Source organism: Meles meles, chromosome 2 (genome assembly GCF_922984935.1).
Source record: "Meles meles chromosome 2, mMelMel3.1 paternal haplotype, whole genome shotgun sequence".
NCBI lineage: Eukaryota > Metazoa > Chordata > Mammalia > Carnivora > Mustelidae > Meles > Meles meles.
This window is the reverse complement of record NC_060067.1, coordinates 44,132,605-44,148,601: the sequence shown is the minus strand read 5'-3', so window position 1 is coordinate 44,148,601 and position 15,997 is coordinate 44,132,605. Positions and strand designations below refer to the sequence as shown.

At 34.6% G+C, this 15,997-nt stretch overlaps 1 protein-coding gene across 7 annotated transcripts in view; it reads left to right on the top strand.

Moving 5' to 3' along the window:
• Positions 1 to 15,997, top strand: part of PCDH7 (protocadherin 7) — a 434,220-nt gene that overhangs the window by 192,547 nt on the left and 225,676 nt on the right. For 2 of the 7 annotated variants that reach the window (XM_045996329.1, XM_045996319.1), the window contains exon 2: positions 4,915 to 5,023. The exons of 1 other annotated variant lie outside the window; for it this stretch is intronic. In XM_045996329.1, the coding sequence (XP_045852285.1) occupies positions 4,915 to 5,023 (109 nt within the window). Of the gene's footprint in view, positions 1 to 4,914; positions 5,132 to 15,997 lie in introns of all 7 variants that reach the window. 4 more of the 7 variants (XM_045996309.1, XM_045996347.1, XM_045996300.1 and 1 more) reach the window with 2 other exon arrangements.

Below are 15,997 nucleotides of genomic sequence, written 5' to 3'. Positions count from 1 at the left end.
TTACTGTTTACCTTACCTTTGTAATTTTATTTTTAATTTAATTTTTCTCTTAATTCTTAGTTTACTTACCTTCTCTGATTTCATTCATTCCCATTGTACCTTATGTTGTGAGGCTTTTTGCTTGGGTCTTCAAATATTTACCTTAAGGCAAATGCTTTCAGTAACCATGAAGAAAAAGATAAAACTGAGCATAAATAAATAAAATTCTTTACACAAATCTTTTTCTTTTAACTGCAATCCTACTACTCTCTTACGTCATGCTTTAAAAATTAGGAGTCTGTTCCCACTTGCTCCATTTCCTCATGTATTTAAAAATTGATCTTTTACTTCCTTTGCTCTAATCTCATAGAATTATTCTTCACAATTTAGAGGTTTTAAGGTAACAATGACCTTCTAATGGATGAATCCTATGGGTATATGGTAGTCATAATCCCTCTCCATGTCTGTAATGAATTTGATCATAAAGGATTTTTTTTTCTTTCCAAAAATGATCTGCTTCTAATCCTTCCAAGTTTCAAAAGTGATCTCTTTTTCTTACTGACCTCCCCCTTTTTTTAATCTTTTGCTGCTGGCCCAAAATATGGAATCTATAACTGATGCCTCAAATATATGTTACCTATCAGAATTATTTTAGAAGTCTCCACCCACAACCCCCTCCTTTGCAATGCCTACCCTAAATCCTAAGCAGGTTTCATGGCATTTTGCTAGATCAGTTTCATTGGAAACCTAATCATATTTTATATTATCTGTTTTTATATGCCTATTTGATTTCGGATTTCTTAAATTTGCGGAACCGTTGTTGGGACACCCACAAAATCCAAGACATAATGAATATAGAACAAACGTAGATATGGTGAAACAATGTCTAAATCCAAACAGCTGTATGTTATAATGGCCTTGCAGCCCTTTGTCATTGCTGTTTCTGCTAAGTTCACTGTTTCCTAGCATAATTCTCTGCCTCCAACATTTCTTCTTCCTACTCTTTTGCACAACATTGTCAAATCATGTCTTCAATCTCATTCATTCAATTAGATCATTCATTTCCTCCCTAGAATCTTTGATTACCATCCCCTCTTGTGTATAACTGTCACCGATTTTCCACTCACAATTTTTGGAATGCTTTTCTTGAAGACCCCTTTATTGCATTACTTATTTACTTTTTTAACACATCCTCACAATTTCAACGTGCTAGAAGACTGACATTCTTTCTCATCCTCTTGTGCTTTTTTCTTCTTTTACTTTTTCTTGAAAAAGACCAGTTTGTCTTTGCAAGACAAGAAACCATTCATCACTCTGGACAGAAAAATGGAAAGCTCAGATAGCTCAGGTCACAGCAGGTCTTTCCGTCCATACTTTTGCATCTCCAGATGGAGCCATGGTTCTAGTTACTCTCCAGGGAAACACTATCCATGAGCATTTAAGGGACCACCTGGCTTTTTGGTATAGTTTGTTTGTTTTTGGCTGCTTTCATTTGTAGGGTTTCTCCTTCCTCTTTCTTCAACGAAGTCCCTCTTCATTACCCAGAGGGACTTTACAAACTACTGATATCCATTCCCACCTGGAACGCTGATTCATTGGGTCTAAGTTGAAACCGTGTCCTGGCTTTATGTTTTTTCACGAGTTCTCTAGGCCATTCTAAGGCACATTTAAGTTGAGGAATCTCCACATAAACCGCTCCAGAGTATTAATAACAAACAGTGATAGTTATAACTATCTAACTGTTGTTAGATAACAAACATATATAATACAAATCTATTCTCTCTGTCACATCACACAGTCAACACACTACTTTACATTTCTTATTTAGTCAGCATTTCTAGAATATATAAATCATGTGAATTATGTATCTTAACTTCTGCTATAAAACCTGTCTTCTCAATAGACTCAATCTGATGATGACTGATGATATGTAAATACTTGTCTGTCTGCCCATCAATCTGTCTCTCTGGCTCTACCTAACATCTATCTATCTAGTTTGTATCTGATTTACCATTGGAATCAAAGCTTAACCCTTGCACCAATGAGTTTTCCTTCAGAAGTTAGGATTCTGTCTACGGCCATACCACCCTGAACGCGCCCGATCTCGTCTGATCTCGGAAGCTAAGCAGGGTCGGGCATGGTTAGTACTTGGATGGGAGAAGTTAGGATTCTACACTGACTTGTTCACATTGCCAAATCAAATACTTTGCCCCCAGAATTTTATCAAAATAGAGCTTGAGATAATAATATAATGCTGACATTGTATTGTTGAATTCTAATGGAATTATTTTAAATGTGGTTAAAAATGATGGGGTCTTTCATGAGCCATTGTGTGATATTCTTTATTTTGGATTTTTATAATGAATTATTTTTGTTTCATCCATTACATGTTTTTTTTTAAAAGCTTTTCATACAAAATGAAGCATTTATGAATCTAAATATTTGTTATTATTTAAATAGATCTTAGCATTTTAAATTTATAATAACTTATCTTTCATTGTTAAATTTAGTACGTAACCTAAAATAATTTGTGGAAATTAAAATACAATCAGTATAGGGTAAGAAATGAAGAAAATACATAGACTCATAGAAGTTATTATACAGTACATGATAGAAAAAATATTATTTTATTTTTGACATTTTTCATTGCAAACATAACCTGTCACCTTTGTGCTGTCCTATCATTACTTTTGGTGGAATTAGCATTTAATCACAGGTTCTGAGTTTACTACCTTCAGCTAAACATCACCCTCTTTTCTATTTTTATATCAAAATGTAACAACATTTCTCATAATTTCTTATATATTTTCCTTTGTCAACTTATTGACAAATTATGTGTTTCTGTATTCATTTTGATCATTCTTTTTGGGTTAATGAAGACTGAGTCTAAAAGATTTGAGAACCATTAAAGTAGAATAAAGAACAGCATTTGATCCTCCTTTCTCCCACTCTCTTTTTTTACATGTGTATATTAACCCATTGCTGTGCCTTGAAACAATATGTCTGAGTAACCAATGGAGTTCTTTCCTAAATTCAGTATTGTCATTTAAAGCTCATTGTTCAGTAGTATTTACTGAGTGTTTTCTGTATGCAGAGCAATGTGGTTTTAGGAAGCTATCAGTAGCCTTGTTTCTGAGATGAGACTGAAGAAATCCAGATAATTTGCTGGGAGTGATAAATAGAAAATAATTAAAAGAAAATATGTGCACATAAGATAAAGCATAGCAAATACAAATTAAATGTTATATTTACTTGTATATATGAAACATCATACTACTGTAAAGAAATGTGAGAATTATTAGTTAAATAAGATTACTGTTTCTAGAATTTATTGCCAGTAAATATGGGGCCATGATATATATATACTTTTTGTACTAGAAATACTCATAATTGTTTTACTGCAGTTCCAATTCAGTGAAACATTATAAAGAAGAGAATGTTCTTTGAATGTTTTTCCCTTACAATAGGATTCAACGGTTTTAAAAGTTTGATTTTGAACTAGAATGAATGTAGAATTTTATGAAGTTTGTATACTCCAAATAAATACATGAAAGATAAGGTACTAGTTAAGAATGCCAATAACGGACAATATTCCTGGCAAATCTGAGACAAGACACAAGGAAGATTTGCAGAAGCATGTGTTTTTCTGTAGTAAAACCAATTTTTTAAATTTGGAGGAAATTCCATAACTCTTCATAACTTCCCCTTTAATAACCAACATGTGTAGATTATCATTAATACTTTAAAAATTATACTGGTCCCAGTTGTGACTAGTAATTTGTACCATTAGTATTCAAGTTATAAAAGTGCAAAAAAGGTTTTTTACATTTCTCACTATTTTCTGGCAATGTTAGTTTTATGCTTTATATTAAAAAGAACCAGATGAGTTATATGTTTAAAAATTGCTATTTTCAAATAATGCAAGAATCTTTAATGGATATAACTATTTCCAAGAATAATCTCAAACAGCGATTCCAGAAAATTTTTGTATTGTTTCTTTCCAATTATTATGTATGTAGCACTATCGATGCATGAGATCAGTTTGTTCTCTGAATGAGACTAAAGCTTTCAATTTATTTTGTAGTTACAATAATCTGTAAATTCCATACATAGTAAATCTTCAGTGCAGCCAACTTCAGTACTATAGTAAATTGTGAGATCCAACTGGATAAAAATATGCCACACTTTAAAGATACAATTTAAAGACAGTACATGATGTAACTTTTTGTTTTTGAACAAACTATAAATAGTCATAAGCCCATACAATTAAGCTTTTTGGTTTATTTTGTATTCCCTGGTTGAAGAAAGGTTTATCTATTATTTCAATACCACCTTTACAGTTTGAAGGTCAATAGGTAATTTTTTAATATGACTGAAGTAAGAAATATATTCCTGTTTCTAGCACTGCATCTAAATTCCTATTTATCAGTTGTACCTTAAATAGTTTAATGCACCTGCCGGAACACTCGTTTTAAAACCATTATATCATATAGACAAAGTTTTTAAAGCTGAAGTTTTAAAAAAATGAATTCTTATAATGATTATTTCAATATTTATTGCCTTCCCAAATCAGTGACACTTGTTTTTATAGAGTCTATTGTGAAAAGCATATTTGAAGTGACGACTACAGAACAGAAGAAGGTTGACTATGTGGTACTAACATAGATTTAAATGTGTGTTTTAGTGAAATTGCCATTTTTCTTATCTCTGTTTCAGAAGGGGAATTTCTCATGCTTTTTTTTTTCTCCATAATAAAATCTAAGTTCTAGGACTTGCCTCGGATAATGCAATTAACCAAATAGCTTTCAACATCTCTAAGCATTTTGTATTGAATTAGGCGTCAGTAATCCTTGATGTATGTAATGTATGTGTTTTTTTAATAAGATCATTTACAATCTTATATTTTAGTGACATTCAGAATCTTTTCTTTTGCAGCCATTTCGTAGAGTGACGTTTTCTGTTGTGAGTCAGCCTCAGGACCCACATCAGGGGTCACTGCAGAGTTGCTATGACAGCGGGCTGGAGGAGTCAGAGACACCAAGCAGTAAGAGTTCATCAGGGCCAAGGCTGGGTGCCCTTCCACTCCCAGAGGACAACTATGAAAGGACCACGCCGGATGGCAGTGTTGGTGAGGCAGAGCATATGGAAAATGGTAGGGGCAAACACAGCATCCACACACATAATCACGCTAGTGAGCCATAATAAGTAAACTTGCAAGGGTCAGTCTAAAACCCAAATAAAATAGCTGACACTAAAACTATTTTATCTAAAAAAAGTAAATACCTGCTAAAGGACAGAAATGCCAAATAAAGGAACCATAACCTTACAGATAAAATTCACCAAACTTGCACCATCATTTTAAAACGCCTGTCAGAAATAAACACATTTCCGAATAAATCAGAGTAGTTCCTGCTATGAAAAAAAAAAACTAAATTAATTCATAATACCTAAACAATAGCCACTGAGAAAGGTCTTGTGTTATTGTTTTCTTCTATTCATTTTTGTCATGCAACTATTTCTTCAAATGCAATTGTCCAGCCTTAGTGAAAGGAAATGACAATAAACACACCTTGCTCTTTCTTTTCCTAGGTATTTATTAAACATTTGCAAACCTCTCTTTTTGAGTGATAGCTGAAATGGAGTCAAACAAGGAGAACAGTGTTATCTTATTCTCCAGAAATGTATTGTAAATCCTATAAGAACTCCCTTTTCATTTAATTATACATCGTGGTTTTTTTTCTTTCATTTTTGTGCAAGGTAAAAAGAAGAAAGCAAATTTTAGTTCTGTATGTTCCTATCCTGTTGTGAAATGATTCTCATGAGGACCAGAACAATTGGCCTCCTATACACTTTCTTTTAAGTTATAAAGTTGGATTGCAAATAGTATTTATAAATCTTTTCACATTTGTTTATGTTCCCCAAAACAATGAAATGATGTATTTTTTTGGATTTCAGGTTATAAGTAAATGCCTGAGGATTAGGCTTGTGTGAAATAATGGAATGGTAAAGTTCATATCAATTTTATTGTTATTTCAAGTGTAAAAAGAGATTTGGTTATATGTAGGGGAAGGAAGGGGAATCACACATTTTATCTCTAGTGAAAACTTGAAATGGATTTGTCTTTCAGCATCCCATCCCCCAAGTGAAATAAGACACCCCAACTTTCTGTTATATACCAGTTTCTTTAGCGATGGTATGCAAATAGAGCATATTAATGCAGGAAAGTCTGATTTTCTTGAAGTTTACCTATGAATATTAAAATCCAGTCTTAGAGAGTAATAGATTATAAATGACCCCAAGTGAAATTATGGCTAAACTAAATCATGTTAAATAATTATTTTTCCACACTGTTATCTGGGTGAAAAGATATGATATCAGGGTCTAATGATTGATATCCTTCTTGATTAATAATCCAGAGTTCAAATGGCATTTTGCCTTATGGCTATAAAGGCATGCTTATCTGTGTGTATGGTGGTGTATGCTTATGTGGATGGGAGCTTGATGTGGTTTTTAAGAATTAAGTTTTTTAAGTATCTATTTAAATGACTACAAAAATTTTGGTATGAATTGCATTGCTGATGAATGTATTTCTAAGGCAAATATGATTGAAATGCTTTGCACAAAAGTAAAAATTAAAATACTATAATAATATTAGACACACACACACCCCTAGGAAGGCAGAATTGATCTAAGGACATTCCTATACCTGTGATTACCTTTTGATGATATGATATAATTTTATTTGTGTTTTAAAAAGTATCTCACAATAAACAACATAATGTACAATTAAGTCTTGATTTTTGTATGTCAGCTATATTAACAGAAAGGACTTTGTATCATTTTCATTATATTCACATTTTAATGTTATTTTTCTGTTTTTTGAGTTTAAGTGGATTCAACACCTTTAAAATAAGTAAGAAATGACAGGTAATAAACATAATTATATATGGTAAACACACATCGGTTACTTTTTAGGAAACATAGATGGATCTTAACAGGTGAACTTGTTAAGAAACTAGAAAGTTGCTGAGAAACATTTGCCAAGTAAGGCTTTTAGTTATTTTTTATAACCATGTTTTTAGTCTTGTTAACAGCAAAGACTATCATAATAGAACTGATTTTTCTGATTTTGTATGTGACTGACACTTGAAATTCAGTTTTATATAATCAGTCATCATCTGTTAGCTGTGATTCATGTTAGCCCTGATCTATAGGTAATGACAGAAGGAGATGTGATTCACTTTGGGTGATCCAAATGCAGTAGTTGACATTTGAATAAGTTTTGTTGGGTCCAAGTTTTCAGACTACTATCTAGCCATAAAGTACAATTGTGTTGCTTGAATTCTGGTAATTTTATCTTCAATATTAATGGATCATTCTGACATAAATAGAATTGGAATTGAAACCTGTCAAGTATTCATTTGTCACATTTAATTGGAATCCAGGTAATCTGCAGCGTTTTGCTTGGTTAGGTTTTAATCAGGATTTGTATTGGATTTTCCATGAAAATACCATTTTGGATGCTGTCCTAGTTCCTAATTATTATTACCTCAAATATTTTCCTTGAGTTTTAACCTATGTGAGCAATGCAGTTAAAACTGATTTTTTGGATTAACTTCCATTGTAAAGTTTAGAGGATAATTTCCAGCGCAATAATAAAACATTCCAATGTCATGATGCTACCTGGGTATGTGTTAGAACAGCTAATGATAAAAATAAGTTGTCACAGATGCTGGAGTAAGAAAGTAACTAAAAATAACTAAAAAAACTAGAAGGAAAATTTAAGTAGAGAGGCAGTGAAATACGCTTCTGTTCTTCTAAAGCTTTTATTTGCTTCCCATATTTTAGCATAATAAACACAATTTCATAAAGAGGGCCTGTGGATTAATAAGCTTTATAATAAGCTTTATCCCACGTTCCAACCCACCTTACTGCCAAATGATGAATGAGGTTTTATTCTCTTATCAGCTTAGGAAAAAGAATACACTGTAAGAATCAACATAATTTCATAAAACCTGAATCTAATAATTAGAATGAGTCCCACCATTTTAATAATTTCAGATACGGGTACTTACATCCATGGGTCTCTGGAAAACAGTAATGGAAATGATGTCATTAAAAATATATTCAAGAATTTGTTATGAATTAGACATTAATTCATGAAAAACATCACTAATATGTTTTTCTTTGCTCTTCATGAATTATTATCTATATGAAGATCTCGTGTTAATCTTTTGATAAGATTGGGGAAATTAGTTATTTATTATTTGAATCAAATACACCTAATGGGTAGGATATTTTATTTTATTTTATTTTTTTAATTTTTTTTAAAGATTTTATTTATTTATTTGATAGAGAGAGATCACAAGTAGATAGAGAGGCAGGCAGAGAGAGAGAGAGAGGGAAGCAGGCTCCCTGCTGAGCAGAGAGCCCAATGCGGGACTTGATCCCAGGACCCTGAGATCATGACCTGAGCCGAAGGCAGCGGCTTAACCCACTGAGCCACCCAGGTGCCCCTGGATATTTTATTTTATTATATATTATTGGGAGTGGGCAGAGGGAGAAGGAGAGGTAGAATTTTAAGCAGGCTCCATGCCCAGCGTGGAGCCTGATGCAGGACTCAATTGCACAATCCTGAGATCATGACCTGAGCCAAAGAGAGAAGATATTTTAAAATATGGGGTTCATGGTAGGAAGTTGAGTAACGATAAAATATTTGATAATGAAAATATTAAAATAATTGAAACCTACTACAATGAATTCATAATTCAAGTGAAAAACAAATATTAAGTTTAAAAACATCATCACATTAAGGGCATAAATTGACTATGCAAGAGCTTATCCTTGTCTACGTCATAGAGTTGTCTTCAGATTTTCTCTTGGAGTGGTATTCAACAGTTTCTTTAGATCTATTGTTAGTTGTTATCTTGACCTTTGACTTCATGCCATAGTCTACTTATTCTTCTCAGTTACCCCCTGAATTACCTTTGCAAGTCCAATTTGGCTTTGCTATGTGTACTGTAACCATATACAGTGTTTAAAAACTCAAATAAAGGAAGCACCCCATTTGATCTCCAATCCCAATTTTGCCTTTAGGATTGGGTAGGTCGCTTATTCCTTCTGGATCTGCTTCTAGTCATCTATAAGGTGGTTAACAGAATTAACTCTAAAATCTTACTCAAATCCAACAATCTGTGATTTTTTTCTTTATATCCAATTTTCCTTAGATATTTTACTCTCCAAATCAGTAACAGAGCTTTGGGCTGGTTTTAAAAAGTTAAATGAGGTAAAAAAAATTTGGCCACTCTAAAATGCCTAATTAATTTATGTCTCTTGATTTTCTCAGATATTTAAAAGATAATTTTGATTTTTATACAATAAAAGATAATTTTGATTTTTATACACTAATATTTCTGAGTCCTCCAGTTCCAAACTTTCTTACTTTTCCAGAAATACGTAAGTTAGGCTTGATCATTGTTTTATTCATTCTCCTCATTCTACATGTGTTCAGTATTATTTAGAGCACACTGTTTTTGAGTATTAAACCATGGTGCAGTTCATCACAAACTCATTTTGTATCTGCCATGGACTTTTCACATTGCTTTCAGAAATACTAAGGGTTGCTGGAGGGGGCCGGAGTGGGGATAGGATAATTGGGTGATAGACATTAGAGAGGGCACGTGATATAATGAGCACTGGGTATTATATAAGACTGATGAACCACTGACCTCTACCTCTGAAACTAATTATAAATTATATGTTAATTAATTGAATTTAAATAAAAATTTAAAAATTTTAAAAGATACATGTGTATAACTGAAATTGGAAATGAAGTACCATTTTTTTTTTAAGATTTTATTTATTTATTTATTTGATAGCGAGAGAGAGAGATCACAGGTAGGCAGAGAGGCAGGCAGAGAGAGAGAGAGAGAGGGAAGCAGGCTCCCTGCCAAGCAGAGAGCCTGGTGTGGGCCTCGATCCCAGGACCCTGAGATCATGACCTGAGCCGAAGGCAGCGGCTTAACCCACTGAGCCACCCAGGCGCCCCTGAAGTACCATTTTTATATGACCAAAGGTAATGAGAATGGAGACTAGACTCATAACTTTGTGTGAGATAAAGGGCTCTCTCTCTACCTTTCTCCCACCTACCCAGTTTCCAACAGTCACTTTTAAGGTCCTGCCACCTAGTCGCTCGCTCTTGGCTTGTTTTCAGTTAGATTGAATTAAGTAGCAAGGTTGTGTCTTCCATCCTTCCAAAGATGCTCAAACACTTCTTAATAGCATAAGTCTAATACCTCAAAACAAATGCCCTGCAAATGCACCCCCCCCTTTTTTAAAATTTCTGCAGGAAGAGACTTGCATACCCTGGAAAGGATTCATTTGCATGGTTCTGCTTTTCAGCCTGGCACTCTATTGCCAGAGGTGGACTGAATTTTTTTTTTTTTCTCATTTTATTTATTTTTTCAGCATAACAGTATTCATTCTTTTTGCACAACACCCAGTGCTCCATGCAAAACGTGCCCTCCCCATTACCCACCACCTGTTCCCCCAACCTCCCACCCTTGACCCTTCAAAACCCTCAGGTTGCCCCAACCTCCCACCCCTGACCCTTCAAAACCCTCAGGTTGTTTTTCAGAGTCCATAGTCTCTTATGGTTCGCCTCCCCTCCCCAATGTCCACGACGTGGATGGAACTAGAGCGTATCATGCTTAGTGAAATAAGTCAATCGGAGAAAGACAACTATCATATGATCTCCCTGATATGAGGACATGGAGAAGCAACATGGGGGGATAGGGGGATAGGAGAAGAATAAATGAAACAAGATGGGATTGGGAGGGAGACAAACCATAAATGACTCTTAATCTCACAAAACAAACTGGGGGTTGCTGCGGGGAGGTGGGATTGGGGGAGGGGGAGCGGGCTATGGACATTGGTGAGGGGAAGCGAACCATAAGAGACTATGGACTCTGAAAAACAACCTGAGGGTTTTGAAGGGTCAGGGGTGGGAGGTTGGGGCAACCTGAGGGTTTTGAAGGATCAGGGGTGGGAGGTTGGGGGAACAGGTGGACTGAATTTTCTACCTTTCTAGAAGTAGAACTTTTCTAGAAGTAGTACTTTTCTACTTCTCTGTGACATGGGTTTGTGCCTCCCAGCTATCCCCAAATCCACATGCCCCTCTCCCTGACTTCTGGAGGACTTTACTCACTTCTGCTTCTTCATGGTGATTAGAGACAGAAAGAAATTACAGAGGCTGTCTCCAATAAAGATATGGTGCAGCAGCTTTCCAGTAAATGAGCAGCACAGTTTAAAAGAATCCAAAGAAGATACTATCCTAGGGAAGAGACAATGTTCTGGATAGAGTATAGTGGTTTAAAAACCAGGCTTTGAATCTAATATCATTGGTTTGAATCCTGGTTTTTCCTCTTCCTGGCAGTGCAATTTTCTGACCTCACTTAGCCCCACTTCCTTCAATAATAAACCTTATTATTGTGGAAGCAACTGAATGAAAGAATAACACCTAATAATTTACAAATAAATAATGAGTCATAATAATTCCTCATATTCATTGGTGGTAGAATTATTTACTATTATACAAATAGTAATGACAAATAATATTGATTATTATTAACTTCAGGGAGATTTGACATAACAGAATAGCTTAGTATGAAAGCATCATGAAAATGTTTTGTCTCATGATGATTCACAGACCTGTACCCTTGAAACAAATAATACATTATATGTTCATAAAAAATAAATAAAATGTTTAGTCTCACAAAGATAGCAATTCTAAAATTATTGGTAAGAACCATATTCTCACCTTGGATACCTTTTAGTCAATTTCTCATTTTTGTGGTGCATCAAGGGGTAACACCAAGGAGCAGATATGTTTAAATATATCAAGGATATGAAGTGAAGGAAATAGATTATGTCCTCCTGCATCAAATGAATCCTACTCTTTTTGTCCTTTGTCATTCAAGGTGGGGAGAAGCTGTTATTACCTTCCTATATTCTTTTCCCACTTTTAAATGTTGTTACATTTGTGCTCAGTGTTCCAGTTGAGCGCATATCCTTCAGGTACATGTTTCCCTTTGAACCACTGTGAAATATTCACAGTGACAGGGAAAACAAGCTGAAAGAAGTGTCCAATTAGTATCCTTATCGAACTCTCAGCCCTTTTTTAATCTCAGTATTAATAATTAACACTGATAAAATGTGTAGCCATATTATTCTTTTTATTCTAATCTGGTCCTTTAAAACTAGATCATTCTGCTGAACCCTTACCACATTTGAGGATGGAATGAGCTCTCATCAAATCTCAAAGTGACTATAGAGGTCAGTTAGTTTCTTTGTTGCCTCTAGACTCTCAAATCATTTGCTTATCCGAATTTCAGCTCACTTGTTAGATAATGCATTCTATGTTTAGCTTCTTCTTTAGTTAGGGTATCCTCTCCATGTTTTTTGCATTCTTTTTTGCCAAAGACTCTATGTACGTCCATTCCTTCTCTGACTTTTTTCTGGATATGTATAAAAATTTTGATGTTGCTGAAATATAACAACACTCTTATGCATCTTTTGTATGGTAAAGAAACACTACAACTTGTCTCTTCAGGTGTAATCAGCACTCAACCTCAGAGGTTAGTTCATTTAATGAGAAACTGCTTCACTTCAATATTCCTCATTGAGGATAAAACTTTCTCTTGTTAACTCCTCTACTGCAGGGATTTTTTATTATTATTATTATTAAAGCATTATCTTCTTAACTACAGCAGGATGATATTATTCCTGGCTCTTATTTAATTATTTATTTATTAAAAGATTTTTAATTTATTTATTTGACAGACAGAGGTCACAAGTAGGCAGAGAAGCAGGCAGAGAGAGAAGGAGAAGCAGGCTCCCCGCTGAGCAGAGAGCCTGATGTGGGACTCAATCCCAGGACCCCGAGATCATGACCTGAGCTGAAGGCAGAGGCTTAACCCACCGGGCCACCCAGGCACCCCCCTGGCTCTTATTTAATGGGCTAATTATATACTAACAAATCTGTGGTTATTCCTTTGATTCAACAAATATGTCTTGAAAATAACGTATGACCAAGGCTCTCTGAGGAAGCTGAAGTGAATGAGAAACCAGCTCTGTTTTGATGGTGCAACTCCTTAAGTTGGGGAGATACAACCGTGATTTCACTAAATTCACTACAGTGTGAAAAGGGGAACACTCATTAGAGAAGTTCAGAGCAGTGTAAAGAATGGAGAAGGGAGAGGAAAATTCTACAGATGAAATGATTTTAAATGCACTTATTGAAATTTTTACATTATAAACAACGTCTTGGACTGGAAGAAGGCCTTAAAATGGTGTCTGCATTGTATCCCCTTTTTCTACCTACCCATCTTCTACATCATGTAAAAATAATAATTAAATTGGTCTGGAGGTTTTTACATTAAGCCAGGTAAAGTGAAATTATTTGTTTAATTTTTCTAATCAAGTTATTGTTTTTTTCTTTTTCTTTTTATTGTTTCTTTTCTTTTTCTTGTTGCTAAACATAATTACTTCAAAAACTCTAGAATTTATCAGTGATGAAACTGGCAGCACACACTAAAGCCAGGTTGAAACTACAGAACAGATTAATTTTATGTCTCTCTTCTCTTTCTGCTTATAAATACAGATAATAAATTAAAATATGTGTGATTTAAATAAGGTCTTTCAAACTTAATAAGGGCCAATAAATAATCTTTTGTAATTATTGTCATTTCTTTTCAGAAGACCAATTATATTACTCAAATTAAGAAGATGATTAGAGTAGATTACGGAAGATCGGATTAGATTAGTTTTATTTTTGCAAAACTAATGCATTTCTTGTGTTGTGGTTGCAAATTGTTTTTTGTGATTGCTGTCTTAAGATTCAAGTTAAGTTCATGGGTATTTGTCTTTATGTCACATTCCCTTTCTATCTGAAATATAGACAATAGGTTTGCCTTAAATCTTGTTTCTTGTAAGTTTTTATTTAATTTATGCATGTTGATTTTGTTTTTGTTTTGTTTTGTTTTGACATTACTCTTATTATTTTGCATGCCTTCTCGTTACTGTTCAGGAAGTAGAATTATAAGTTTATTACAAAATGAGGATATATTTGAAACACATGCAAATTTAAATGCTTCCTTTAAACAGATTTTCAACTGCTAAAATACGACTGCCAAAAAAACCCCACAATTTTTGATATTGGGTGTTCAAATGAAACTGTGGTGAGTGCTATAAAATGTATTGGTAATAAAAGATGGTAGAACAGTAGCCTGCTGTTTAACAACAGTCTATGTGTTCATTTATGTCATAAAATATGTCTTACAATTTTATTTCTGCTCTCAAATGCTCACCATCTATTTTGATAAGGTAATCAGGGGACCCGCATATGATCTGAGCCTGGTAAGCTTCTCTGAGGATGCATTCCTATGAGCCACAGAGTGTAGACTGAATTATGCCCATTGTTTTTATTCAGTATGAGACTGAATTTCACCAGCCCAGCATTTGTAGCAAAAGGTCATAGCAGTCATAACTGAATATTGTGTACAATGAACAGGGAATTTGGAATACTCTGAGAATTCATTTAGTTCAGTAACCATTTGTTGAGCATTTACTCTATGCAAATTCCCATGAAGGATCCAAAGGTTAATGAGATATGCTCTCTACCTCCTAAGTGTTTGAATATTGTGGTAGAGAATGATGTGTATGGATGTAGATATTTAAAAGTAAAGGCATGGGAGCCTCTATGGAGAAGTTAAAAGCTACCACAACCACAAGATGATGAGCTGAGGATATGAAAAACCACAGCCAGGCTCTGAAGAATGGATAAATAGGGATTTGATAAGAGAAGTATGGGTATAGTTACAAAGAATAGTGAATGATGTCAAGGAGATCAACTTAAGAGGGTGGGGAAACAGTGGTGCTATTTTACCAAGTTGGGAAAAATGGAAAGAATTTCCATTTCCAGGAGAATTAATCTGATTAAGACATGTGGACTTTAAAGTACTTTTGAAAAAAATTAGACAGTATCAAGCAGACCATTGAAAATGTCTATCTGAAACTAGAGAGTATACACAAATCAAAGAAATAAAGATTTTGGAGTCACTAGCACCCTGGTGATTATGAAATCTTGGGAACAGTGAGACCATAAGTAAAGCAGATGCCACTGAGAAGAGATGATACCCAACATGGAATCAAAATATTGAAATATAAAAGAATCTTGGAGAAGTAATTTACAGTGCAGGTGCCTGTGAATGACATTTTTTAAAGGCAAAAATAAACTGTGGCAGGTTGAGGGGAAATTTAGAATTAGGAAAGTAGGAATTATCAAATGTCCAGTGACGCAGAGATGAAGGAAGCAGATACCAAAGAGAACTAGAGACCCAACTGAGAGAGATGATTGTTCCTTTTTTTTTTTTTTAAGATTTTATTTATTTATTTGACAGAGAAAGAGAGATCACAAGGAGGCAGAGAGGCAGACAGAGAGAGAGGGGGAAGCAGGCTCCCTGCTGAGCAGAGAGCCTGATGCAGAGCTCCATCCCAAGATCCTGAGATCATGACCTGAGCCGAAGGCAGAAGCTTAACCCACTGAGCCACCCAGGTGCCCCGAGATGATTGTTCTTTACATTCTTCTCTCCAATGACGCTGTAAGCTGTTTGAGGACAGGGTCTTTGCCTTGTTGACCTTAGCGTGATATAACTGGAATAATCCCTACACACAGATATCCAAAAAAATTGTTGAATTTAGATATATGGTCTTGGGGCCCAGTGTCTCTGATAGGGATTCAGTAGAAGTGAGACTACTGAGAAAACTGAAGACCAGGAAGTATAGTGTCAAAACACACTTGAGAATGTTTTTTCAGGTCAAATAAGTTCATTAAATGTCATTATCAAAGACAGGGGTATGGTTGTTGCATCCCTTGACACCAATCTTAATGAAATTTTTTTTAAGGTTATTTATTTAAGAGAGAGAGGAGGGAGGGGCAGAGGGAGAGAATCCCCTAGCA